Below are 27,275 nucleotides of genomic sequence, written 5' to 3' on the forward strand. Positions count from 1 at the left end.
TACTAAAGCTAAGTCACAGGTATAATATTTACTTTTTCCAGCAAAGTGAAGGAACCAAACACGCACCTGCAAACAAATATTTCCTGCAACTGGTATGACACCTACTGGCAGTTTGGAGGAATAGGCCCATATATCAGCAACTGTTAAATAACTTCTTAGCAGAACTAGCCAATCATCAAAGGAAATTAATAAAACAGACCAATGCAACCTGGCATCTTTGGTATTGGATCAACAGAAGAGGCTACAGATGTGGGTGAAACCAGGCCTACTCCTAGTTAGGAAGTACAATTTCTTCCCCTGCTCCAGGTACCTACTTAAGTAACCTGCCCAATAGCAATAGTGAAGTACCAAATCACCTGATCAGTTAGGCATATGCACATGGCATTCTTTATCTTCTCAGTGTGTTAAGAATGTTCTGTATATTTTCAATTTAGTGCAAATTCAATAATAATACTAATTTTAACTTATTCAAAGAGAAATATTCCCTACCACTATAATTAAAATTTGAAAAGCAAAGCCAAAAAAGGGACAGGTTTTAGATGGACAGAAGTTAGAATAAAAATGATAAACTATTCCATGTTCTAGAGTGTGCAGTCATAATTTTCAGACCAAATATGCAGTTGATACTTTTTTTGTTTGTTTTAAAAAGTGAAGTACCCCACTCTTTCCTCAATTTACTCTATTCAGAGATCAACCAGTGAGTCTCTCACCTCAAATATTAGGTCATAGCCCCTGAAGGTACTAATATCAAGCAGGGAAGAGATTGTGCACATGAAAGACCACAGTCCTGGGTCCCTCAGATGGAATCTGCAGACAGACATTCTCAAGAGCATGACTGGCACTGAGAGGGACTCCGTGAAATCAGAATATATCCTAGAGGCTATTGTGAGCTACTTACACCAAAAAAGGAAAACGGCATGAATAATCTCAAGATGAGTACTGAAAGATAGGGGCTTTGCACAGTACCTGTAGGCTAAGAGTCATCTTGAATTTATGTTCCGTAAAAGTTTCTCATCCTGTTCTTTCAATGCCAAAACCCCTCATGTTGGCATTTCCCTCCAGCAAGGCAAATCATTAGGGACAGAGTAGAAATGCAAGAAATAAGCATTAGCAGGATCTATGTTAACTCATCAGCTTCAGAGATTTTAGATTCCTTCTAGCCCCATGTTTGGTATCACCACAAATATCCTCCAGCGTAGAGGGGCAAAGTCTTCCTCCAGATCCCCCATGAACCATATTAACATAGGTCAGGAGGTAGCAGGTAATAACGTTAAAAGCATATAAACCTCTGCTCTCTCCCCCCGCCCCCCAACTCAGAATTGAAAAAGGAAAAACAGGACAATAACTTTGGGTAGTAACCAAACTGGGTCTTCGTGATCTTGGGAGAAGGCTCTAGATATGACCACATCAAGAGCACAGACTCCATTTGGATGCAGACCAGGAACTGGGTGAGATTACATCTTCAAAGCACCTCGCTAGAATGGTTCCCAATAACCTACTGTGTAAAGAATCTGAACAGTCCAAGTCATGTAGGACATTAGTGTCATGATTAATAAAAGGCAACCTGGAACCTTGTCTGCTTCCGAGAGACACTTCGGTATCAGTGCTATGTAAGAACCTGAGAGCCTAATCAGGAACTTTAACATCCTAGTCCAAATGCTGAGTTAGATCCTTACAACTTTTCTGCTTTCACCACTGTTGGCACCAGAACTGGGGGAAAAAAATCAAGTGTGGAATTTGGAAAGCATGCAATGTACATTTGTGCCTGTTAAGAAATGAAGAAGCATATCAAGAATTGCATTAACAGTTTATTTCATACATACAATGGACAATACATTTTAATTTTAATGTTTTCCCATGAAATCTCACTAGTATCAGACTGCAGGAATCAGTACAACAGAAACAAAAATAAAGGAGTATTTACAAGCACATTGTACAGTAATGAAAATGAATGATTAGATTTCTAAAGTGCAAAGTTGGCTATACAATACTGTACATAAACAAGTGTCTGCTTGCTTTCCTAGACTATGCACAGATATTGTATTGTCATGGTATATCAGCCAATTAGTCATACTAAATGCATAAATGGACCAAATCCTGCACTTGGATGCACATACAAGACTCCAACAGAAGCCCATGAGAAATGGGCATGCACATTCAAGGACCTGATTTAGTCCTTTGGCTGTACAGAGTGTTACGTGCTAAATGATTACATTTCATATTAACCTAATAACATGGACCATGGAGTAAGACACATCATAAGTGTATTAAACGAGTTTAGAATATTTTCCTATTAAAGGACATGTCTTGCTTTAATTATTAAGCTATTATGAGCCCTCATGTTAAATATTTTAAAAGGACAAAAACACCAAGAGCCTGATGTTCAGCTAGTACTTTAGTGTCCGACATCTTTGTGGCTGCAAATTTTGCCTCCACTGTGAAGTGCGAGCACAAGTATCAAGTCAGACATCAGATGTTTACATCAATTTTTTTTTTTCTGGGTGTAACTAAAAGAAAATTGCACCCACAGATAGAGGCCATCATTAAAACCAAGTCCTCATTGTAAGAAAGCAGAGGCCTACTAATGCTGATGTTAATAAATATTAAAAAGTCACCTTATGAAATACATTATCTTTTAAAAAATTACTAAAGGAAACCTTAGCAGAAGGAAACGTATTATATACATGTATATGTGCAGACCGATTGAAGCCCCCCAATTAGACTTTCTAAATGCTTGAGCAAATGGAATAGTTAACTCAAAGAATGGAGTGTCTATTTAAATACCTTAACAATATCTCCCCGCTTCATAACAACTCAAAAGGATCACCCATTACAGAATAGCATCCTCTACTTATTTTCAGACTAAAATGTCTATATTCCTTGCCAAGGTGGGTGAGGTAAGATCTTTTATTGGATCAACTTCCGTTGGTGAGAGAGAAGCTTTCAAGCTACGCAGAGCTCTTCAAGCTGGGAAAGGTACTAAGAGTGTCACAGCATTTAGCTGTGACACTTACTTTCCCAGTTCTGAAGAAGAGCTCTGTGTAAGCTCAAAAGCTTTGTCTCTCTCACCAATAGAAGATGGTCCAGTAAACGCTATTACCTCACTCACCTTGTCTCATTATCCCAGGACTGCCATGGCTATAACAGTGCATATATTCCTTGCCCACAAGCAAGACTACTCACTACATACCATAGGCTTTAAAATACAAGTAAACAAAAGTAAGTCTTGAGACGCAACAAAGTTTAAGAGCACAAACTCATTCCTTTAATCAGTTTTTAAAGCTACTCGTCTTGTGGTTACTGAAAACAGCTACAGCCTGGGACCAGCACAAGGTTACAGCCTGGCTTATGTAATGCCACTATCTAACACTTGAGTTGTACACAGCCAGCAAACATTTACAGTGAATTTCCATCAAACAAGCCACTTAGTTCCAGAAAGTAGAGGATAATACAATGCCAGGGTCCAAATGCCAGTAAATATGCAAGTTCATAAAATAAGCTTTTGGAAGGTTTTTGGGGGAAGATCTGGATAATGGTTACACAAAAATTATAGATTTGGATTTTAGGAAAAAATGTATATGCTACAGCACACACACGGTCAAATGCACCAAAGCAGGTACAAATCATGAACACACATGTGCAAGAAAATAAAAACAGTTAGGTGAATCTGTGCAATAGTCAGCAGCAGGGATTAAGAGAAAACTATGTTTTATTAAATCTTAACTTTGATTAGAGATAAAATTGTCAGTAGAAAAATGCCTCGATACAGATTATTAAGAATAAAAAAGAGTAACGGTACATACTGCAAATTTAGGACTGGGAGCATGGAGCTAATCAGCTTATCCTTCAGTAAAATGAAAGCCACGTAATTGTAAGGATAGAATATACTTTAAAATAATTGAATTTTTGGCACCACCACATATTTGTCCTACTTCCTACCCCCATCCTCCACCTTCAACTCCATCACCACTACCAGTATGGGAGATCCTAAAATGGCCCCTATAATTATGCAGGAGACCAGAAGTTTCTCATCAGTAAATCAACACTTGGTGAAACTTTGGCCAAACATACTCAGCTCCCTTCCTTCAAAACTTGGGATGCAACAAGAAAAAAAAAAAAAAAAAAAAAGAAGTGGAGAAGTTTTGAGAGAGAAATATCTATCCAGCTACTTTCAGCCCTGCCCCAGTCCCCAAACATCTAAACACCTCAAATAGTTAAAAATAGAAATGATCTTGTCCTTCACAACCCATGGGAGAAGTAGTTTGATTAGCTTATAGGGACATGTGTATTGAACTGATTAGGAGAAAGGTAAACTTAAAGGTAAAGGGGGGAGGGATAGCTCATTGGTTTGAGCATTGGCCTGCTAAACCCAGGGTTGTGAGTTCAATCCTTGAGAGGCCATTTAGGGATTGGGGGTTGGTCCTGCTTTGAGCAGGGGGTTGGACTAGATGACCTCTTGAGGTCCCTTCCAACCCTGATATTCTATGAAATTGAAAAGAGTTTTGCATCTGATCTGTCCATACTGGTTAGCACCACAATCATTCATATGTCTTGTAGCAATGAGCTGCCTGGTCTAGTCCAGTTTCTGTGAAAGTTCAGTTTCCCAACTTCATAAATTGCCTATTATTGACCAGCAGCTTCTTTGCTCCAGCTGTTGTGGAAAGTCACGATCTGCCAGGTAGCTATATCCAGTTCCACAGAAGATTTTTAATATCAAGACAGAGTCATTGAACTGGACTCTGTACTGAATGGAGACAGCAGAGCACTGGAGCATACTTTCCTTGTAACCTGCGATGCTAACCATATGGGTTGCTGTGTTTATCATCAGCTGAGGCTTTTTCAAGGTGTGTAGCTTCATTCCTAGGTGTAATGACTTGCAAAGCTCAAGCCTGGAAGACATACATACACACAAGGATCACTGTGACTAGTTGCGTGTGCCAGATAATCTTCTGACCAGTTACAAATGAAAATAGAAGTTTTCGTTGTCACAGTTGTATTGAACACATTACTGCTGAATGCCCATAGGACACCAAGGCTGCAGACTAACTTGTCTGAGAGCATAAGTCCTCAACAGTGGGGAAAGTTATAGAAAGAACAAGTTCTTCAGAGCACTTCCCTCTTCCAATCAGCATCAGTATTGCCTGGGGTCATTTTTTCCACAACTGCTCTTTATCAAGGTGCTGTTTTCAGATAGCCATTGAGGAAGCTGGGAGAAGATGCCATTTGTTTGAGAAAAAGGAGATCTAGAGATGGGTCTCCTTTGGGCTAAAACACCAACAATACTCATTGTCTATGATACCATTGACAGAGCAGGTATTACCCAACTGAAAATACAGCACATTAATTACAGCTAAATGCATTCATCCGAGTTCTATGAAGCCACTGAATTTTAAGTACCCATAATTCAATCATTCTGGACCTTGCACAGTATTAAATTCGGAAAAAGTCTGGAAGTCTGACACCATGATATATTCATTTTAAGATTTTTTCCACTTACTTGCTGCCTCATTCTCCCATGCCACCAGCAGACTCCCAGTTTGAGATTAAAAGACTTAAAAGTAAGCAGTTGGATAAAATAAACAAGCTTCGGCAGAAGCAGGTTACTATGAACTTGGGTATAGGGAAACCTGATTTAAAGTGAAGTAGAATGGAGTGTCCAGTTGTTTCAACTGCGTATAAACTGCATTTGGATTATGGAGAAATTCTGCTTCTGAAGTATAGTGAAGTGACTTCACTATAGAAGTTTTCACATGGATAAAGCTCAAATGAGAATTACTTTTCTTATTTATCAGAAACAAGAGAATGGGAATGAGTCAGGGTTTTAAGCCTTTGGAACAACCATGACTAGAAGACTGCTTCTGGCAAATTTCCATTTGTATCTTTTTTGTTCTGGGCACTTGACACTAAGTAGTAGGTAAAGAATTAAATCTCATGGAAAGAAACCATATCCTTAACTTTACCACCCTTTCCTATGGTGGGAAATACTAACTTCAGTATGCTATTCTCTGTATAGAAGCTAGCCTGAGAACACCACCTAAACTTAAAAAACACTTTCTATAAGCATGAGCTCATTCTGAGGTCCCAACTAAAAACAAACAAAAAAAGCATGGCTATAAATAATTTCATTTATAAATCCAGCCACATTCTCAATTAAGAGACTTTTACTAAACATAAATCAGTAAAATTAAACTTTAGGATTAAGAAGAATTAGAAAAGGGGATCTGAAATGAAAGCCCCAGAGTTCATTAAATACAACTTGTAGAAGGAATTCAAAGCACTTATGGTGTTTAAGAGATCTGGCATCCACTGTCTTTTTGAGGCTTTATATCTGGTTCTTTCATAGGTTTCACTTCTTCCTCTGGTTTTGGTTTAGCCTGCAGACAAGAAAAGAGTTTGAAAAAGATTAATTAAAAAAGTCATGGGTTTCACACAATGTCCATATTATAGGTTTCAGCAGCAAGACCATGCAGAGTTTAGATATAATTGTCCACTAGTCTTCTCTATTCTCTCAGCTCAGGGCGTTCTGGCTTCTCCAACACAAAAATGTTAAATCTGCTGTATTTTATGATGGCTTGAAATGGAAAGCAGAGACTGGACTAAACTAAGTTCATCCAACTTACTGCACCTACTTTAGAAGTACAGCTGCAGCTGGTTTGAAGGCCATTGCCTTCTTAATGACATGACCCTTAAATTCTACCTTAAGAAATGGAGACAGGCAGAATAATAATACTACCACCTAAGTCCTATCTAGCACTTTTCATTCAGAGACAAAGTGCTTTACAAAGGTGGTAAATGTCATTACATGAGCCAAAGACAACTAGGAAACAATGGAGCTTCTAGGCTCTGGATTAACAGAAATTGTTCCATGAGGAGAGAAGGTGCTGGGAGCTTGGATTGTTGACCTATGACTGACTCAATGTGTGCTTTTTTGAAGGGGAATTCCACCATCTACCTCTACCTCACAGGGGAGTGACAAAGCTTAAATGAAGCGTGCTATAAAAAGGCAAAATAGTAAGGACTGGCAGAAGGATATTGTCCTATGATGCTGTTTAGCAATACCTCAAGCTACTAAAAGCAGATGCATTAACATTCTGTGCCCACGTATACAATGTTTATTTATTTAATTACATTACACTGTCCCATGGCATTAGCTTCTATAGTACCTCAGTACCTCATCAACTTCACTGAATTTAACCTCAACACCCCTGAGGTGTGACAGCATTACTTCAGATTCACCGCTGGGGACACAATGGCACAGAGAGGTTCAGTGACTTGCCTAGTCACATAGTAGAACCAGGAATAGAACCCAGGTTTCCCAATTCCCCTGCATAGAGCCTACACCACAAGACCATCCTTCCTCTGTGTTTGCTCTATTGAGCAGGATAGGGCAGAGGGCGGTGGTGGAAAAGCAGCATGCCAACTCTCTACTATGTGTGGGATAAATTTGATGGGAGGGAGAGGAGGAACAATGTTAAGTAAAATTTTCTTACACTGTCATCCTTTGGCCTCTTGGTGAGATCAAATGCAGCCAGTGTTTCAGGGGTCCAGTGTGCATGCAAGGCAGGAAATTCAAAAAGGATGGGCTCTACCAGGCCATAGTTCGCCTTCAGCTCCAGCTGAGGAGCCTCGGGTGGCACTTTCTGAAAGTAACTAAGACAGAATTTAATATTTTAAAAACACAGTAAACAAGGATTTGCAATTAGTTTATCTTTCTTCACTTTTGGGAGTAACTGGCCACTCCAAAAGGCATCACACTATTACTGCTGAAGTGGTCCCATTTTATTTAAGAATCTTAATGCTGGTATTATGAAAAGGCATTCAGTTCAGCAGGTTTCCCTGATGCTTCACAAGAACAGACAATTTCCCATTTGTGCTTCCTCCTCCCCAGTGACTACTTTAGTCATTTCCATCTGGTAACAGATTGGTTTTCTCCCCTTTGTTTTGGTGGAAGCAGAGATAAATGATGTTGTTTCAATTTACAGATACTTAAAATGCTATAGGAGAAAGAGGCAGATGCAACAATTTTCCTCAATCTCCCTCAAGTCAGATGTTTGGCATGCCAGCATGCATTGATGCTGGCAACACTGCAACCACCAGAGAGCCCTGCTAGATTACAAAACCTGAAACACAGTATTTTATATCAAAATCTTTTGCAAAGCCACACCACACAATAGAAACTGCCACTTATCTTATGTTCAACACATATCGTGTTTATGTTCAAGCAGAGTTCTGTGACTATTGCTCTGTCAGCAGTGTGGCATAAACAACATCTCAGGGAACGGGCCCTGGGCATCTGACTGTGTGTTTTGTTGAAGGGACATGCCATCAGACTTCTGTGAATCTCTTTATATACTACTGTTACAAGTTAGAAATACAATCCATGTAACTGAAGATTAGCAAAATAAATTTCTCTATTTTTAGTTTACTGTGTTATTTGACACCACTTGTGTTCTATGATTGGCAAGGGGATTCAGGGGCTGGTGTAGTTCTTGTAACTATTCTGAACTCACTAGATTTAAAAGTGGATGTCCCTTCAAGAGTAAGTTGATAAATCAGTTAACTGAATGCCCCATTTACCATAGTTACTTTGGTGCACTTGACAATTAGCAAGGCCACACAGCTCAGGCAATGTTATAGATTAACTTTAGAAAAGCCAGCAAAGAAAGTACAAATATAGGTTTTTATTTAGGTCCTATAAAAACAATGGCTAAGTTTAGGAAAGTCACAAGCAAAGACAAGATTCAAAGTTTACTTATATTACATACACATGCAGAACGTAGACACTCTTCCAGTTTCTTTAATACACTGAAGCAAATTCTTTAGTAAGGGCAAGATTCTAAACTTTACAAAGAACAATCTAATCTTAAAATTAATAATAAATGAAGGATTTAAAAAAAAAAACAAGTAGGAAATATATACTTACATGAATCCATTTTCTCTCTGGCATTTTTCTAGAGTATTCTTAACCAGACTTCCTAGTTTCCTAAAGAAGAGGTGGCCAGAGGGTTTGGCAGTAGTCCCAGGCCCTTTGGTTTCACCATATTCTTTGCATAATGCTTCAGCCTTGACAAAAACTTCACAAGAAAGGAATGTGAAAAAGTTACAATTGGCATAAAACTGCACTTACAATTCAAATAAGAGATAAGAACAGACCCAGTAATCCCTCCAAGATTCTGATTAGATAAAGCAGAAGCAGCTGGTTTCAGGGTGACTCCTCCAACCATGGCCAAAACATCAGTATAGTCAGTAAAAGAGTAGACAACTTTTTGGGTGGGGAGGACAGACAAGTATTCTTATTTGCAGAGACAAGTAGAAGTGGGACTGTAAAACAAGAACTGGAACTACATAGCTACGGAACTGAACACAGTCCTGAAAGAATTCAGGGACAGACTAAGGGGAACACCACTGTGGGTGTTTGGTATGATGATAAGCCATGATAAGTTCTGCAGACTTTTAATGGGCTCATAGTTTGTTTCAAACCCAGGTTCTGCTGCCTGGCATTTCCTCAAGTCTCTTCCCTCTTAAGGCTTCTGCCCCCCCCAATACAGGTTGCTCCCTCCAGGCCTTTTCACCTGGCTAGCATGGACAGTTCATTCCACAGTCCTCTGTGATCCTGGTCCTCTAAAGATCTCTTTCCTCTCTGGATTCCCCTGATGGAGTCTCCCGATGATCTCTCTCCTCCCCAAACTGACAGAACTCCCTCTCGCAGGAACTTCAGTCTTTAACTACATCATATTAAGCCATTCAATACAACCATGCACACTCAGTCTGCCCAAGCCAAAATGAGGGGTAGAACCTGTAATATTAGACTGAATTAAAGAAAGTCAGAAATTCTAATACAAATCTACAAACAAGAAGAGAGCCACAGGTTCACAGAAGACAACATTAGAAATAGGATAAAATAAGTGCAAAGAAATAAATTTAAACTGCTCTTGAACTCCCTAGTATCTAAGTACTGTACTTTTCAATATGTGTATTCATATATCTGCTTTATCCGTGCAAGTAACTCATTTAATATTAAATAGACCCATTCATTCTATCACCAGAACACAGCAGTTGGAAATGGAAGAGTTTTAGAATGTGGAAAACAAACCGTCTTCAGCCTCACTAAGCAACATCTAGCAGCCGTGCACTTGTAATGCCTACAGGTTTAGTGAGGACATGCCTAATTTTGCTGCAGTATGATGTGCAGCCAATCCACCAGGAGCATGCACTTACCACAGGGTTTATATCCTCCTCCCAAAATAGGGGTGTAGCAGATTAAGTTGACATTGGTCTCCTTGTTGTGTATTTTCTTTGTATCACACATTTCTGGACTCTGGACACACTAAGGACTCCAAAAGGTCTTCAGTGATTTTAGATAGCTAGTATGCATTGATTGCCTATGTTAGGGGGCTTATTCCTTCATCCGCTTACTTCCCTAGTCCTTCTTGCATGAACAGAGAGCAACAATACCCAAAGTCCAAAAGGTGCAAACAATTTGATGTTTATTGGGGTGAACTTCCAGCAAGCATGATTCCAGGTTCCTTCCTTAGTGTCCCCCTTCCCAGCTCTGACACCACAGAGCCATACCTGTGCCCCTGTTCCCCCCTTAGCAAAACATGATTCCAATTTCCCCACCCCTATTCTCTCCTTTTCTTCCTGATTGACTGCAGACTATATCGTAAAACTTGAGTTCTGCTTAGCTATACCTTAATCAATCATTTTACTGGAATTTAACTAACCAATCCTAACATATTGTAACATGATAGAACAACAAAGAAAGGAGGATTTTGCATCCCCTATCACTATAGTCCCCATTTCCCTATTGTTTGTTTGCATAATCTCTGTCTGGTTCTGTGATTGTTTCTGTCTGCTGCATAATTAATTTTTCTGGGTGTAAACTAATTAAGGTGATGGGATATAATTGGTTAAATAATCATGTTACAATATGTTAGGATTGGTTAGTTAAATTCCAGTAAAATGATTGGTTAAGGTACAGCTAAGCAGAACTCAAGTTTTACGATATAGTCTGCAGTCAATCAGGAAGAAAAGGGGCGAATGGGAACAGGGAATGGGGGTGGGGAAATTGGAATCATGTTTTGCTAAGGGGGGAAATGGGAACAGGGACACAAGTAAGGCTCTGTGGTGTCAGAGCTGGGAAGGGGGACACTAAAGAAGGAACCTGGAATCATGCTTGCTGGAAGAAGTTCACCCCAATAAACACTGAATTGTTTACACCTTTGGACTTTGGGTATTGTTGCTCTCTGTTCATGCGAGAAGGACCAGGGAAGAAAGCGGGTGAAGGAATAAGCCCCCTAACAGCCTACTCTAATACAACCTTGATAATGTGTTTATTTGGCTTTAACACAAACATTTGGATATTTTGTGAGCTACTCTGAATTATGAAAACTAACTTTTTTTTAATATTCTCTAAACAGTACAACAGCAGATGTTCCAGGAGGGATTTGAGAATGTGGCATCCATACTTACATTTTTCTGATTCCTGCAGAGATCTGATTGCTTCTCCACATTTATCGCTGGCCAGTAAAGTTTGACCATGGTAGCAGTATGACTGATGAGAGAAGAATATAGGTACTAGCATCAATCAACAATTTCCTGTCACCACATCAGTTTTTCTATTTTTCCTCCCCACTGGATGGGGATCGTGTACAGCTAAACACTAGCCAGAATGGCAAGATCTGCATCTCTCTGCGGCTGCCATCAGTTGCACAGTCAACCAGCAGGGGGTGCAGGGAGGTAACATGACACAGCACTCACTGGTGCCTAAGCACAAGTCCCTTCAGCAGGGAAGAAACCCAGTTTTCATGATGAAAACCAGGTACAATGAGAGTTTAGGTTTTTTACATCTATGAAAAAACTTCACTGAATTCAGAAAGGCAATAGAAACATTCCAGCTTTTCTGAACTGTAATGGCAAGGTTGAAGTGGGACTTCACCACACTCCCATTTTCTCCCTTTCATAAAACTATCTTGGGCTCCTATGCTCAAATAGGGTTCCTACTGGAGTGCAATATCAAATGCTCCTTTTCATTTGTAAAAGCCCACTCCACTTAGATTAGGCCCAAAACACAATATAAATATTCTCAAGATGCAACATATATATATTTTCCTTGCTGTATTGTGAAGCTGAATACAACAGCATTACCGTTTTCCATCATTGTCCATATTACAAGGGTTACACACAGCTGGTCTTAACAAATAGCACAAATCAAACCCAGCCCTGCCTTAATTTTCTCACCCATTCACAAGATAAACAGCCTCTGGCTACAGACACAAACTAAGAGAAAGTCAAAGTATTTTTCTTTTTAAAACTAAAATATGGTCAGATCGGAAGCAGCAACTAATTACAGAGCTGCTGGTCCTTGATGGAGAATGTTATGCCAGGAGATCAGCCAGGCTCTAGCAGAACATGCATGCTAAAGGCAGCTTGGGGGTGGCAACTGATGTTATCAGGTCCTATCTTATCCATATCTAATTCCAGTGTAGACAGAATATACACCTTTGTTCGCAATCTACAAAGTATGCATTGTAAGGTATCATTTAAAACTGGTTTCAATATTTCAGGCTGTGATGACCCCCCCCCCAAGAAGTGATAGCAAATTACTGTAGATGCTCACAGGAGCATACTCGTGGCATTGCCACCCTTACTTCTGTATTGCTGCTGGTGGCCGTACTGCCTTTGGAGCTTGGTGGCCAGAGAGCAGCAGCTGCTGTACCCCCAGCTCCCCTTCCTCCTGGCAATATTTTTGTGATCTCATGACACCCCCCCCACAATAGCCTTGTGACCCTCTTTTGTGTTAGGACCCCCAGTTTTAGATGCACTGATTTAAAAATGCATAATTTGTTGATCAGCATTATTATGGCAAAATGAAAATAGCAGCATAATATCTGAAACTATAAACTTCTTCCTATATAAACAAGCTGAAATCATGACCAAAGTATGTTTTTTCCTGGGAAGTCTGGGGAGTGACCTATAAGTTCCTCAGAGACAAAGGGCAAGCTGATGCCCGAGCCATGTGTAAACAAGGCTGATGGACAGTTACCTGCCAAGTGACCATTCTTTGGCAGGAAAGGGGAGGCAGGGCAAAAATGTACGTATTAGTGAAGAAATAGCATGGAGTTTCCTTCTACACAGATTGCCTGCTGCCTTGCTCCCAGCTGGAAATGCTTCTTAAAGTGAGGACAGGACTATAGAAAGAAGGGACAGACACCCCGTTCTCTCTCCCTGCCCATCACATTCACTGCAACTAAAGAGACAAAGGAAGCAGCCGTTGGACTCTGTGGGAGGGGTACTGACCTAAAGAGTTTGGTCAGTAAAACTGCTGAAAGCATGTGGCAAAAGAAATTTGTTTTGAATCTAATATAGGTTGTTAGGCACCAGTAAGTGTTTTACCTCTTTCTTTCTTTTTTTTTTTTTTTGGTTAACTTTCTGACTTTTATGCCTCATAACTTGTACTCCAAATCTCTCTGTAGTTAAAACAGTAAAACCAGTTTATTATCTAAATCTAATCCAACGTGTTCAAGTTGAAGGGTCTGGGTGACTCTATTTGGGGTAATAAGTTATGTGCACATTATTCCCTTAAAGGAATAATGGGGGGGGAGGGATAGCTCAGTGGTTTGAGCATTGGCCTGCTAAACCCAGGGTTGTGAGTTCAATTCTTGAGGGGACCATTTTGGGATCTGGGGCAAAAATTGGGGATTGGTCCTGCTTTGAGCAGGGGGTTGGACTAGATGACCTCCTGAGGTCCCTTCCAACCCTGACAGTCTTATGATTCATAAATTTAGAGATGTGATCAACTCTGAATTACACCTGGAAGTAGATTGGATATCAGTGCAGAGAATAGAGCACAAGTATTAAATGCTCAGATTGACCTGCCCCAATTGTGGAGGTGAGTAACTACATTAAATTCTACAGGGCACAAATTGCATCTTATTCTAGAACAGTGTATTTTTAAATACTACAGGGACTGCAATATGTCAATGTGGTGACAAGGACAAATGATAATTGACTCCCATTCCCCATCTAACTCCTAGATAACCTTTAGAAACCCTTTTGAAGTGTTCACAGATTGGTTACAGAGTACTCACATAAGCCATATAGAAACATGTCTTCAAGTGTAAGTACTTTCTCCATTTAATAGTGTATGCTGGATCCAAACTGGATAACATTTGATCTAGAATTACATAAACAATATTTTTTTCTAAATCATTAAAAAAAACCCCATATTCATAGCAGCACCCTGGTCTAGTTAAGTGTATCTATAGACCATAAGTATGAAATAGCTGTAACCTCAATTAAGTGCACCAATTATACCTGTAGCTGCAAAAAGAGACTTAAGCTGCATGAAAGCATCAAGTTAAAAAATGATTTAAAAACCCAATTAAAAAAAAATCTGGGAATTCCCTTTTGTTTGCTAAACAAACATGCAATTGTCATTGCTAAACAAAGACAAGGAATTCCCAGATTCATAAGTTTCAGTTTCTGTTTGAGGTAGCCAAGGCAAAAGAACACAGCTTTAAGTTGAAGCTTTTCTGTATTTCCTTTTATTTAAATTAAACAGCCCATATTACTGCAAAACTATTACAAAACTTTTAAATATTTTTCAGTAATTTTTGTTAGTATATTCTAATAATAATTTTATTTTTCCCCAATTCAAACTGGTATTTACCAGTGCCCTATCAGAAACTAATTTTTTCTAGGAAATAGCCAGCCTTGCCCTGAGGAGCTGCTGTTGAACAACTCAAGACACTCCTTTAATCTTCATCCACCCCCTTTTGTCTACTAATTTACTATCATAGCTGGCTGAAGAACAGAACCAGAACAAAATCACCCACAGAGCTAAAAGGACATTGCCTCTAGACCCGCCCACTATAAATCTGTTATATTGAGAACTGACACTTGATGATTGTCACTTAGGATATGATTTCAAATTACTGACTGGAAGCACAGACATGCTGTTAACACTGTCCACAAAGAAATTGTAGCAGGGTTACATCTCTTAATTGCAATGTTAGTGGTTTGTTTGTTTTTCTGCAAGGCATACAAACTAAATCACTAAGGACTCAAAGGACATTGTAATTTAACTTACCAGCTTTTTGGTAGAAATTGGCTGTTTCATAGGCCAGAGCAGCTATCAGACCAGGATTGTGTTTCAGCTCAATAGCTCGGGCAATTGTCACTAAAACCATTAATAAAATGTAATTGCAGACAGTCAACTTTATCGATAAAATTAAGGCATAACTATCGTCTGAACAGAATAGCTCTAAATGAGTACAAAAGAAAACCTGACAATAAGAGCATGGTTAGGCTGCAGGGAGATTAGTTTTCAATTTCTTTATTTCAAAATATTTAGACCTTTAGTTTATTAGATGTTTTTGTATTGCGTTAAGCGAGGGTGCCTGAGAAGGGTGGAGAACGAGAATCTCCTAGAGAACTTCTCTAAAACTGATCAACAAATATTTGTAATGTTTTATTGTCATTTGTATAACAAAAGTGAAGAATTTGATTCTGGCGATGCAATCAACCCCAAACCGCAGTACTTTGGGAGAACACTGGCTGTCACCATCCGGGAGACATTATGAACCACAAAAGAAATCCACAGATAAATACCCCCATTATTTTTTTACCTTCTTGAGCTTCAGCTTGGCACTGGATGATGTAGGAGTCTATAAGTCGAGCTTCTAAATCCCTTCCCTTTTCTACAGGTGTAATCAGCTTGGGGATATGGCTCTCCTAAGTAGTAGAGAGACAGTCAGTTTCAAAGTTAGTTCAAATCTAAGACACCACTACTAAATGTCATGTTTTTTTCCAGATACCGTGACAAAGTTCCTCCTCTGCCTTGGTGTGTCCTGCGCTTATTGGCAGATTTGCTTGCCTCAGAGATTCACGGCAGCCCTCGGTTTGGCCACTTTTGCTAGTGGCTCAAACCTGCCGTTCACTCAGCTAACCTCATCACTGGCCAGCATGGGAAAAAGGAAGAAGAACAATCCCTGCAGTCTCTGCTGATCCACCACGTGGTTCAGGGAACAGACCAGAGACCTTACCCTCTGGTGGAACCCACAGTCCAGGTCAACTCCTCCTGTTTCTGATCAGGAGTTGGGATGTTTGAGGGGAACCCAGGCCCGCTCTCTACTCCAGGTTCCAGCCCAGGGCCCTGTGGACTGAAGCTGTCTCGAGTGCCTCCTGGAACAGCTGCGCGACAGCCACAACTCCCTGGGCTACTTCCCCATGGCCTCCTCCCAACACCTTCTTTATCCTCACCATAGGACCTTCCTCCTGGTGTCTGATAATGCTTGTACTCCTCAGTCCTCCAGCAGTACACCTTCTCACTCTCAGCTCCTAGTGCCTCTTACTCCCAGCTCCTCACACACATGCCACAAACTGAAGTGAGGTCCTTTTTAAACTCAGGTGCCCTGATTAGCCAGCCAGCCTGCCTGCCCTCATTGACTCTAGCAGCTTCTTAATAGGCTCCAGGTGTCCTAATTAGTCTGCCTGCCTGAATTTGTTCCAGCAAGTTCCTTCTTGTTCTGGAACTGCCCCTAGTACCTTACCCAGGGAAAATGGACCTGCTTAATCTGGGACTAATATATCTGCCTTCTCACACTCTCCTGTAGCCATCTGGCCTGACCCTGTCACAATACATATTCTGTTACTAAATGGGTGCAAATTACAAGTGAAGGAGTCAAGGTGATAGCTGGCCATTTCACTATAATACACTCTTGCCATTACCCTTCTACCTTGATTAACAGCCAGCCATAGCAACTGACTAGTAGCGTGACTCATTGATGGTACATTATTTTCTGCAGCATTCAAAAGCTCCACTATCACTGCATAAATCCTCTGCATATGAACCAAAAAAGTCTTTTTGTAAAATAAATGTTTGTAATGTTTGCACTGACAATTCACTGAACGTTGTACGGGACAAGTAGAAGACAAAGGCTCTGTACAGAGAAACTTACAACTTCAGAAATAGGAATAAAGGTATATTTTCTACCTTCAAATGTTTAAAAATCCCAGCTGCTATCTTCAAGCTTCTGTGAACATCTTTTGCTTCATCTTCTGTTATACTGAAAGATTGTTAATGAAATATGTAATTCTGCATTCAAGTTAATATTACACAGCGGAATTATTTACCAGCTCATAATCTCACATAAGTGACTACTCAAACATTCATTAATTGCCTTATATCTAAAAGGCTGGGATTTTGTCCACACATTGCTCTTGTAGAGTAGTTCTACTTGTTCACTATCCTTAGTTTTATTGCCTGACCTTTATCAGAACTGCTTGGCTGTACTTTTTCCTCAGCAAAATGCTACTTATAAGGACACCATAGTGGCTGTGTTTATATCTGCACTTTAAACAGGACTTCAATCCCTCTACTTCACACTTAAATTTCAAAACTAAAATCCAGTCATTAAACATGCTCATTGTGGGAGAACTGAATTTTCTATATTTCCAGTCCAATATTTAATCATTTGCATAGAAAACACTAAGATTTCCCTTCACATTAACATTTTTCAGGCTTCTCCAAGTGAAGAGCCACAGTGACTAGAAACTTCCCACACACACTCATTTAGAAAATGAAAAGTAGCTGGCTGAGACAATCTGAGTTACAAAAAGTTATTTCCTTTGTTTGCTATAACTTATTTTACCTCTGTGAAGAAAAGCCAATAAATTGTCAAATTCTGCCAGTTACTTCTGTTCATTGATGCTGCTAGCCAATTCCTTTAATGTTCAGCTCTGCCCAGTCAACAGACCCTGGGGAGCAAGGGAGGTAGACCTGGCAGCAAGAGATGTTGGAGGAGCTATGTGAACATGGGGGAAACTAGCCTTCACTCCAATGTGACATTTTTCTATGCAGAAATAAAATATTGTAGATTTCAGTGGAGAATAGGCTTATAAAAATATGTTAGATCTAGGTGTGGCTGAAGTTTAAATTATGCATCTGACCATGATGTAGAGAAATTTGGTGTGTGCATTGTTATTGGTTACATGTTGTAAGTGAAATGAAGTTTGCTGCGGAGACAAGGAGCCAGAGTGCATCTGAATGTTAAAGCATGTGAATGAAGTCTGCTTTAACTGAGGATTTCCTTTTTGTTGGGATATTATTGCAACAGAATTGCTAAAGGAGAAAAAAACACTTACTCTTCCTTTCCAGCCAGTCTCGATGCATATTTTGTGTACCATAGAGCCACGTTAAATCCCATGGAAACCAGTTCGAACACAGCATCCTGCTGGGCACTAAAAATAAAAAAATAAAGCAAAACAAGCAATTTCATGCTTTCCGATTTGTTTAGACAAGTTCTTAACTTGTACTTCTGCAACATAACAAATTGTAGCTACCTGCATAAAGTAGGTTTGGTTTTCATTTATAATGTCAGAAACTTCCATTTTATAGCTTTTCTATTTCTTGGATTTCCTAACAATTTAATATTTTGCTTATCCCCCAAGAACTCAGGTGAAAAAATCCCACAGGGTGTTCAAATATGTGCCTTCACATGGATTTTTTTCTGGGGTTGGGAAGAGAGTTTAGTAGAATTTTTATGTTAACAAGGTAACATGCTTTACTGAGCTTTCAGCGAGGTTAACATTTCTCTTTCATTTATTTTTAAAATGCTTGTTTTGTGGAAAACCAAGGTCTGGGATAACTAGTTTAAATAAACAAAAAGATGTAGTCTCAGACCTGTTAACTTGGCAGCTATTTTGAAGTGCTTTCTACTGCATGCAGTTACTAATTACAAATAAAAGGCATATAAGAATAGAAAGTTGCATAGATGTTAAAATACTCTTATGATAATAAGTTCATCGCACTTAAAGGGTAACTTATTCAGCTTGATTTAAGGATGTGGCAATAGGAAAACACATAGAAAAAACATCCTTCTATTAAAGAATCGGTTTACAGTTTATCAACAGCACCCAAAAGCATGCTATATGCTTCAGAAGACAGGGAGAAAGACCCTGACCAGAACAGTTTTGTCTACGTTTCAGGTGAGACACAATAGGGGAGTGAGGATATCACCAGAAAATACAAAGGTAAGACTTAAGTTTCAGATTTCCAGCACCAGAAACCACTACAATTATATACATTCTAATTCTTATTTTATATTATTAATTTTGTATGATTATTTCCTATTTTGCACTATAATAGTTAGTCTGTCTTCAGCTGCATATAGAGGATGTAGAAAGCACCAACAGACTGGATCCAACATTTCAATGTAGTGTCTTAACCTCAAATAAATGAAAGAGAAGCACTTTGGCATCTCCAGAACAACACTGTAATAGATATAAAGCAGAAGAACAAGGCAATTATTAAAACACTAATGTAATCAGCCTCTTGGGAACTACTTAATGATCAGCATTGTGCAACATTTACTATAATCTAAGGAACCTGGCCACAGACATTGCAGACTCCACAGAACATATACCTTGGAATTTGTCCTTGTAATGTGTCTGTCCACTTAAAATTCTGAATATATCGCAACTTGCAGTCTTGGGAAGAGTTATCCAGTGAGACTATAAAGCCTGTCCAAAAACAAACCAACAAACAAACAAACAAAACAAAAAAACAAAACAAAAACAAAAAACACACCAACAGGCAATTTGAACATTAGAAGGCAGTGATATAAAGATGCAAGTAGAGATGTAGACAGTTAGAACAGCAAAAAGTCTCTCTCAGGCCATTCATGTTACTCCTTAAAGCTTTTATTCTTCAGAAAGTTCAGAGAACAAGATTTACAACAGAAAAGACCAACTGGTCTTATCAGACACTCCCTGCTCCGACAAGTTATTGCCTCAGCCCTGTGAGCCTTGTGTACACTAGGGAAACACTGCTGAAGATTTCACTGTTGCTAAGCTCCTGGTATAAATGGACTGCTGGCAGTTTAAACACCTTGTCATCTAACTATACTCAGGAGAGGTTCAATCAACATGGTGCTTGAAAGAGTCATCCTCTAAAGTAGGGTTCCTAATACTGCTAACGCTGATAGGAAATATTTGAAAAATGTATTTGACACAGAAAAGGTTTTAGGCCTCCTCTTCATTGCAGTGTTAGCTCAATTTATAATTTGAATTTTGTCCCAAACCTGATTCTGTCCACAGACCCAAATCTCTTAGGTGGTGCTTTAAGCTTGAGTTAGTTGGCCTGTCAGGGGAGCGACTGAAGCTTCAGTACTGCCAACACTTGTTCACATTAGTAATGCAGTGGGGAAGTAACAACTCAGACGCTAATCCAAACACTCTAGGTAGCTTGAGTGTTGTTTTCACGCTCACTCAGGTAGGTTAACTCGAGTGGAATAAACCAAATGAACTAACTCAAACTAACTGTGAAGACAAGTCCCAGTGACTGGATATGGATTCCCTTTATTGAAGGCATCCTTCTCCTCCAATTGTCTTCTCTGCAGCAGCTTGGACAATACCCTCTCCTGTATTTGGGGAACCTGATTGGTCTGCAGTCTCAAGACCCTTGTGTGACACAGAGGAATATTTACTATAGATTATTACATTTTTTTAAAATGAGTGATTAAACATACAGGGGATTTTAAGGCTGATAGAGAGAATACATAATTGTAATTTAAGCCAAAGGTAACTTGATTTGAAAGATTCACGTCAGGCTGGGACATAGAAGGCTATAAGCATACTAATGAACCATCACTAACAGACAGAACACCACTGTTTGTGGAAAAGGCAAGTTATTATTTATGTAATTTCAAAACAATGTTTCAAATCAATGTAGGAAAGAACTGAACGGAGGTGGACAAGGAAGCAGAGGTTCATATAATATTGAATAAACTTATACAGTACAGTGGAGCTGGGAGGGGGGCAGATTTCAAATGAAAATGGCTGCAAAAAAAAGGGTAATTGTCCGTAGGCCAATATAGCCTAGAAAGCCATAACTAACGTGTTTCATTTAAGCTCAGCTCTGCCCATTGCACAGAATTCAATTATGTTACTTGACAGGCCTGTAGAGCCATTTGGACACACAGGGAAAATGCTGACTCAGAGTGGGTTACTGAGATCTTGGCATGCTGAGGGGCAAGAAAGAACGGTGAGGAAGCATGACAGACATCTGAGCCATAAAATGTAAATGAATATCTACTGAAAACTCAGATACCAAAGTGACAAAAGCCATATCAGCACCTGGATAACTGTAGTTGCAAGACTGCTTTATTTAGCTAAACTATTACCTAATGTTAGACCTGATACTATTTTACACTTTTGATTTGGTATCCTCTCCATTCTGAGAGAAGTCATAGACCTGTTTTTAGGAGTAATGCAGTCTATTCCCAGAGACAAGGAAAATGAACTTCTCGCCTCCCCAGAAAGCAGAAGGTGGTTGAGATACCTAACCTGGAAAACTTGGTTAAAAGGCAAAGAGCAAAGGATCGTCCATGCTCCTAATACTGCCAGGATGCTGACTGAAGCTTCTAAGGTTATAATGGGTAACAGGAACAGGAGACACTGTATTTCCTGGTGACCAGATAATGCCCCTACATAAGCTGGTATAACAAATGATTACAAGTTTCGCTAAACCTAAGATTATTATATAAAACCTTTTATTTGCAGCTTACAAAGTTCTTACCTTGCAAGAGTGAAAAGTACAAATCAGTTGCATTCTTTATCATTTCTGGATTACAACTCAAATCAGTAAATAGCTCCAAGAGTCGTACCCTGGATGATCTTAAGTCACTGTGTTAAAAAAAAAAAAAATTATACGAAAGGTGATCCTTTTAATAGTCCCCCACACTATTTCTTATCCTTCTAGCTAAGTGACGTACCAATTTAATATCTGATAGCCACTGGAAAAAAGACACGTCAAACACTTCTCAGGAAGGGAACTGATTTAACAAGTCTTTTTATCTCTTGTAGGACCCAACAGTCACTTCAACATTGGTATTTTCAGTTTAAAGTATGACTCATTTTGGACACATAGTATGTAGTAGTTATCAATGTTATTAAATGAACAATTTTAACTACTTTTTAACCCAAATTTTAACCCAACAGAAATATTTGTTATTCACCCAAAACTTCAGAGGTAGATCACTGTACCAGTGGTGCACTAGTAGAGTACATTATAATTAGAAGTAAATCCGTAATGGCACGTTCCAATAGTACCTTTTTATAATTGTGTTTATGCAATGATCTCAAATTACATCACTTATATGAATTAAGCCTCACATGAAATAAATCAGTGTTGTACTCATTTCAGATCCATAAACGGAAGCAAAGAAGGTAAGTAACTTGCCCAAGGCCACACAGCAAGAGTGTGACAGAAGTTAAGGATAAAACCAAGGAGCCCTGACTCAAAGTCTCTTAATCAAAGATATATGCACACACAGTGTAATTGATTCTCTTGCTTTTGTAAATGAAGCCATGTGTTTGTATGCCAGAATACATAGGAAGTGATGTTCATCCTCTCCAGAGAAGTTAACATGGCAGGGGCAATATCAGCATTGGGATTTTACACTACATGAATAGATGGAATTGTAATCATGTTGCTGTATTTATATGCTTGACTTAAATGCTTTTTCAGAGCCACTCTTATCTCTACAATAGAACACTTTTGGTTTATTAATTTATGTACGTTACTTACACTAATCCTTCCACAATAGGATACACACAGAGCAAAAAAGTGATGAGACGTCTAGTCCTTTTAGTCTCTGTTTTGTTACAATAGGTTTTTCTATGCAGCATCAGATCTGTAAGATTAGATTAATCATTATCTAGAACTGGATGCTGAGAATGCTATCAGTGTTTTATTGTCTCCCAACCTACAAATCTCTAGTCTCTTCAAACACTAACACTAGAAAGATGTCCATTATACACCCTGAACACTGGAAAAGAAGTCAGTGTTAGTCTGAAACATACTTACTTGCAAATCTTTGTTGCAGCAGGACTGCTGGCTACCCCATAGAAATTGAATGTAACAGGAGCTGTCGCCTTTAAAGGGTTGCGATGAAACCAGTGGGTCATCTCTCTCAAGTACTGTTTGCAATGTTACTTATTGGAAACCTAAAGATTGGAAGAAAACAGTTACATGACGGTAACTGGGGTCTCCTATTTCTCTAGTGCATCTGATGCTCCACTTGGGTCTATAAAGTGAATGTGAGATACATTTTTTTTATTACATGAATTCGCAAAGCGCTATAAGTAATTTTAAAGGGGGTGGAGGGAGAATTGTTGGAGATCCCAGACCTGTTAGATATATTGATATGTATTTACATACTTTTTGAAACTCTGAGCTCACCACTGTAGGGCACTATTCCACAGCTCTTTTACAGGCTTAGCTCACACTGAAAAAATGGGAGATTGCACAGGAAAACCCACAGCAGCAAGCCCTTATTATAGTACAAGAGAAACTGTTTAAGGTGGTAGGCCATAAAGTTTTACTTGCCTTTCCTCCCATGCTTCCTCAGCACCAAGAAGTCTTCCACTCTTCACAATGACTTTCCCTTTAACAGAGAGCTGGACGCTCAACTACAAAGCATGCTCAACCACAATCAAGGCAATTTGCAATCTGATGGGTGTTTACATACAGCAACATACTTTTAGGAGACATCAGTTGTTAGAAGTGCCTTTTTTCACCTTTGTCTGGTAAGGCAATAGTTTGTCTGATGTGGCCTGTGGCAAAGTTATCCATGCCTTTTTGATATCCATACTCAATTATTGCAATGCCTGCTATTTGAACCTACATTTGGAGACTGGAAGACTGCTTCCCTATAGCATTAGCAGAAAGAGATTCTTCTGAAGACTGTCCTGACTTCTGGGTAGGGTGCATCACTGATCTAGAAAGTTCTTTTATGGAGAGGATCCTGACTACGAGACACCGTCTTTTCATTTTCTATGTGTACAGTGCCTCACACAGTGGCTCCTGGTCCATGACCAGGGCTCCTAACCAATTCAGTAATACAAATAATAATAATAATATTCATACTAACAGTCTTTAGAGCTAACTGTCTGGGGTCTAATAGTACAGAATATGCAGCAGAGGCCCCTTGACATCAGAATGTATTTCAGACAGTTCTAAAGTCGATTACTGTTTAGAGCCATGGTGTGTGGCTATTCTGTTTTTACAGATCTTTCTGGAGTAGAGGTGGAGAGAAGCAAAAGAACAGATTGTTGGCCTAGATAATTAGTCAACTTTTTTTCTGGCATGGGGAAGAGAGAAGAATCTTTTTGTGGACAGCAAATGCCTCACTGTATTTTTCCCCAAGGCATAATGCACCTAGTAACACTTGCAAGAGGGAAGATTTGAGAGGCTTCAAAATAAGATGAACTAGAGGAAGGTATCAGACTACACCTAGAGAGCTCTCTTTTCTGTTCTGAATCCTGTCCTCAATATAGCAGCACAATGACAACCACAGTGGTCAAGTGTCTGAGCAAACCGTCACTTCAGCAACTTTCGATGAAACAATCTCTTCTTTGGGCATTACAAGGAAGCAAGTGGCCAAAGAAAGTGCTCAGAGCAATTACAAATAACTATGTCCTTTTACAAGTATGTACGATAACTGTTCAATAATTCTTGTATTAAATTACTCTGCTAAGCAGAAACCCAGAATATTTAAAGAACTGGGACTAGTAACCTGGACAATTTTAAAGATCTTGTAAATCTGCCAAGTCAAGAGCTGGGTGAGTTTGTCCTGCACTTGGTAGTATCACCACCACGTTTCGTGGTGTATTGCAAGTAATATACACACGACCATGTGGAGCTGCTGGGAAAGTTAGAGCGCCTCACCAGCTGCTTGGGGAACGCGAGGGGCTGCGGGCCCGCCTGCCGCATCTACACCAGTGGGGTGCAACTTTGTCTAGACCCCGGAGACCCCTCTCCCAAAGCGCTCCCGACCCTGTCCCCCGTCTGTGGTCCCCAGCTTGAGAGCCAGGATTTAGCCCACGCAACGAGCCAAGGCAGGAGGGCCGCACTTCCCAGCGCCCTCAAAGGCCAAGAAACCCAGCGCGACAGTCAGGCCAAGCTCACAGCAAGGGAGTCCCGCCCCGACCCCTCCCCTGGCCAGGCTCACTCACGGGCAGACACCCCCACGAGACATCGGGCCCGCACAACCCAGCCGCCGCCTCGCTCTCTTACACTATGGGTGGTGGCTGCTGTTTACCTCCGCGGACGAGCCTGCTTCTGATGCAGAACCCGTCCCGCTACGCGCTGGCGCAGCAGCCTCAGCTCACAGCGAGACCACTTCCGCCCTTACTGTTCCCAGATTCCCCCTCCATGCAGCCCTACTTCCGCCCTCAGCGCTTGCGCCGGCGCAGTATGGAGCCCACGCCAGTCCGTGCGCAAAATGGCCGCCGCCACGCAGGCACAGGTAGAGGAGAGCCGATCTCATTGAGAGCCTGCGGACGATCGGGGGCATTGATCCCTGCCAGCTGTGCTAGAGAACGGGTTCTCCCAAATCTCTGGCAACTAAGCATACAGACCTGCTTCTCCCGCACCCCAAGGAAGGTGGTGGAATGGAGGCCGCTGTTTAGGGCGACCAGATGTCCCGATTTTACAGAGACAGTCCCGATATTTGGGGCCTTTTTCTTATATAGGTTTCAGAGGAACAGCCGTGTTAGTCTGTATTCGCAAAAAGAAAAGGAGTACTTGTGGCACCTTAGAGACTAACCAATTTATTTGACCATGAGCTTTCGTGAGCTACAGAGCTGTAGCTCACGAAAGCTCATGCTCAAATAAATTGGTTAGTCTCTAAGGTGCCACAAGTACTCCTTTTCTTATATAGGCTCCTATTACCCCCCACCCCATGTCCCGATTTTTCACACGTGCTATCTGGTCACCCCACCGCTGTTCCCCCCTCCCCCACTCGGGCTTTAGATCTCTAAATGAGCAGATCCACAGAGAGGTGGCGAGTGTCTGGCTGAAATATCCAGCCAAGCCCTCCCTTCCCGAGGCTGCGTGTGTCACACTCTGCCCGCAGCCAACCAGCCCGCCCGCCCCTTTCTCACACGCACACACACACAATATCCCAGCACCTCTGACAGGGCAAGTGTCTTTCCTCCGCTACCCCACTCGCAGCGAGTGACAGATGGAGCCAGCTCTATGCTACAGGCGATGCAGCGGTTACAAACTGGTCCCTCCACTCGAGCCCCAGAGGATGCTGTTCAGAGACTGATTTGATGACAAGTTGAAGTCCTGACTTGAGCCTTCCGTTACGGCTAATGCGCAGCCAGTCCGAAGAAAAAAAGAGCCGCTCTCATTATTTCCCAAAGCTGCGGCTCCCTTCAAACAGGTCACACGTTATTAACATAACCCCCCATCAAATTCAGAAATCCCGCATCCACCCACATACTTAACATCTAGCCCGGCACAGTGTTCCGAGTTTCAGTCCCCGTGTAGGTGATATGTATACTCGGTTAGTACCCCCACCAGGTTTTTGCTCCTCCTCCTCCTCCGCACAGATGGCCTCCTATTATCATTACAATTGCACTGGCTCCAAGCAAGAGTTGACGAGTACAACACCTTCACCCAGACCAGCTCGTCTGAACGGTGCCCTCTCTAGCACTACAGATAGGAAGCGCATAAAACGCGGCTCGATTGGTTCTCCCAGCCAGTCCCACCCTTCAGGGGCCACTTAAGGGAGGAATCCTCAGCACCTCGTGCTTGCGCCTCATGACAGCCTGGGGGAGCAACTGTACCGGCCTATGGGGGGCCAGTCTGATTGAGACCGTTAACAACTGAACTATACCTAGGTCTGGGAAAGCCACGTGGGTCTCCCAAATACAGGCAGGAAAAGACACCTGCCTCAGGAGAGGAGACTAAGCGCTGCCGGGAAACGGACCCCCAGCGAGGAAAGGGGAGGGTGTGACGCGAGGGTTACTAAACACGTTCCCCTGTAGCCGGAGGAGGAGGAAAGGGAGACGCTGACAGCCAGGACACGGATTTCCCTACTGCAAGGAGACTCGCCCTCTAACAGGAACGAACCGCCCCCTACTCACTTACACAGGACACCCACCCCAGCGCAACCCTTGGTCCGAGCAGCACTGGGAGCCGGGCCGGCTCGTTGCTGCCCAAAGGCGCAAGCCAACCGCAACTAAGGCCCCTGCCGCTCACCTGGCACTGGGGACTTCCCGCACCGGAACAGCTGGAGCTGCACCGGCTCAGGAGCAGGACGCTGCTCCCAGCGGCGAGACACCGAACTTGAGGCCCGCCCAGGACGAGCAGAGTTGCCGGCTGACCCCGTGACCTCCTGTCCCATGACACACACCGAGGCGGAAGGGTCCGCGCCGACTTCCTGGAGCCGAGGGCGAGGCAGCTTCGATAGCAACGGCCT

At 41.1% G+C, this 27,275-nt stretch overlaps 1 protein-coding gene across 5 annotated transcripts; it reads right to left on the reverse strand.

The window, feature by feature from the left end:
• Window positions 1-1,795: 1,795 nt before the first annotated feature.
• On the reverse strand, window positions 1,796-27,189 carry BROX (BRO1 domain and CAAX motif containing). Of its 5 annotated transcripts, none has more exons than XM_048843258.2 (13): window positions 27,056-27,189; window positions 22,871-23,010; window positions 21,581-21,687; window positions 19,428-19,524; window positions 18,148-18,243; window positions 16,997-17,069; window positions 15,630-15,735; window positions 15,092-15,181; window positions 14,091-14,176; window positions 11,473-11,554; window positions 8,924-9,074; window positions 7,491-7,650; window positions 1,796-6,374 (listed from the first exon to the last, which is right to left on the reverse strand). In XM_048843258.2, the coding sequence occupies exons 2-13, from the start codon at window positions 22,969-22,971 to the stop codon at window positions 6,288-6,290; spliced, it is 1,236 nt and encodes a 411-aa protein (XP_048699215.1). In that variant the 5' UTR covers window positions 22,972-23,010; window positions 27,056-27,189; the 3' UTR covers window positions 1,796-6,287. The 5 variants fall into 5 exon arrangements, with proteins under 5 accessions (XP_048699215.1, XP_048699218.1, XP_048699217.1 ...); XM_048843261.2 differs by lacking the exon at window positions 27,056-27,189 and adding an exon at window positions 25,978-26,062; XM_048843260.2 differs by lacking the exon at window positions 27,056-27,189 and adding an exon at window positions 25,107-25,201.
• Between the last annotated feature and the right edge of the window lie 86 nt (window positions 27,190-27,275).

Source organism: Caretta caretta, chromosome 3 (genome assembly GCF_965140235.1).
Source record: "Caretta caretta isolate rCarCar2 chromosome 3, rCarCar1.hap1, whole genome shotgun sequence".
Classification (NCBI taxonomy): domain Eukaryota; kingdom Metazoa; phylum Chordata; order Testudines; family Cheloniidae; genus Caretta; species Caretta caretta.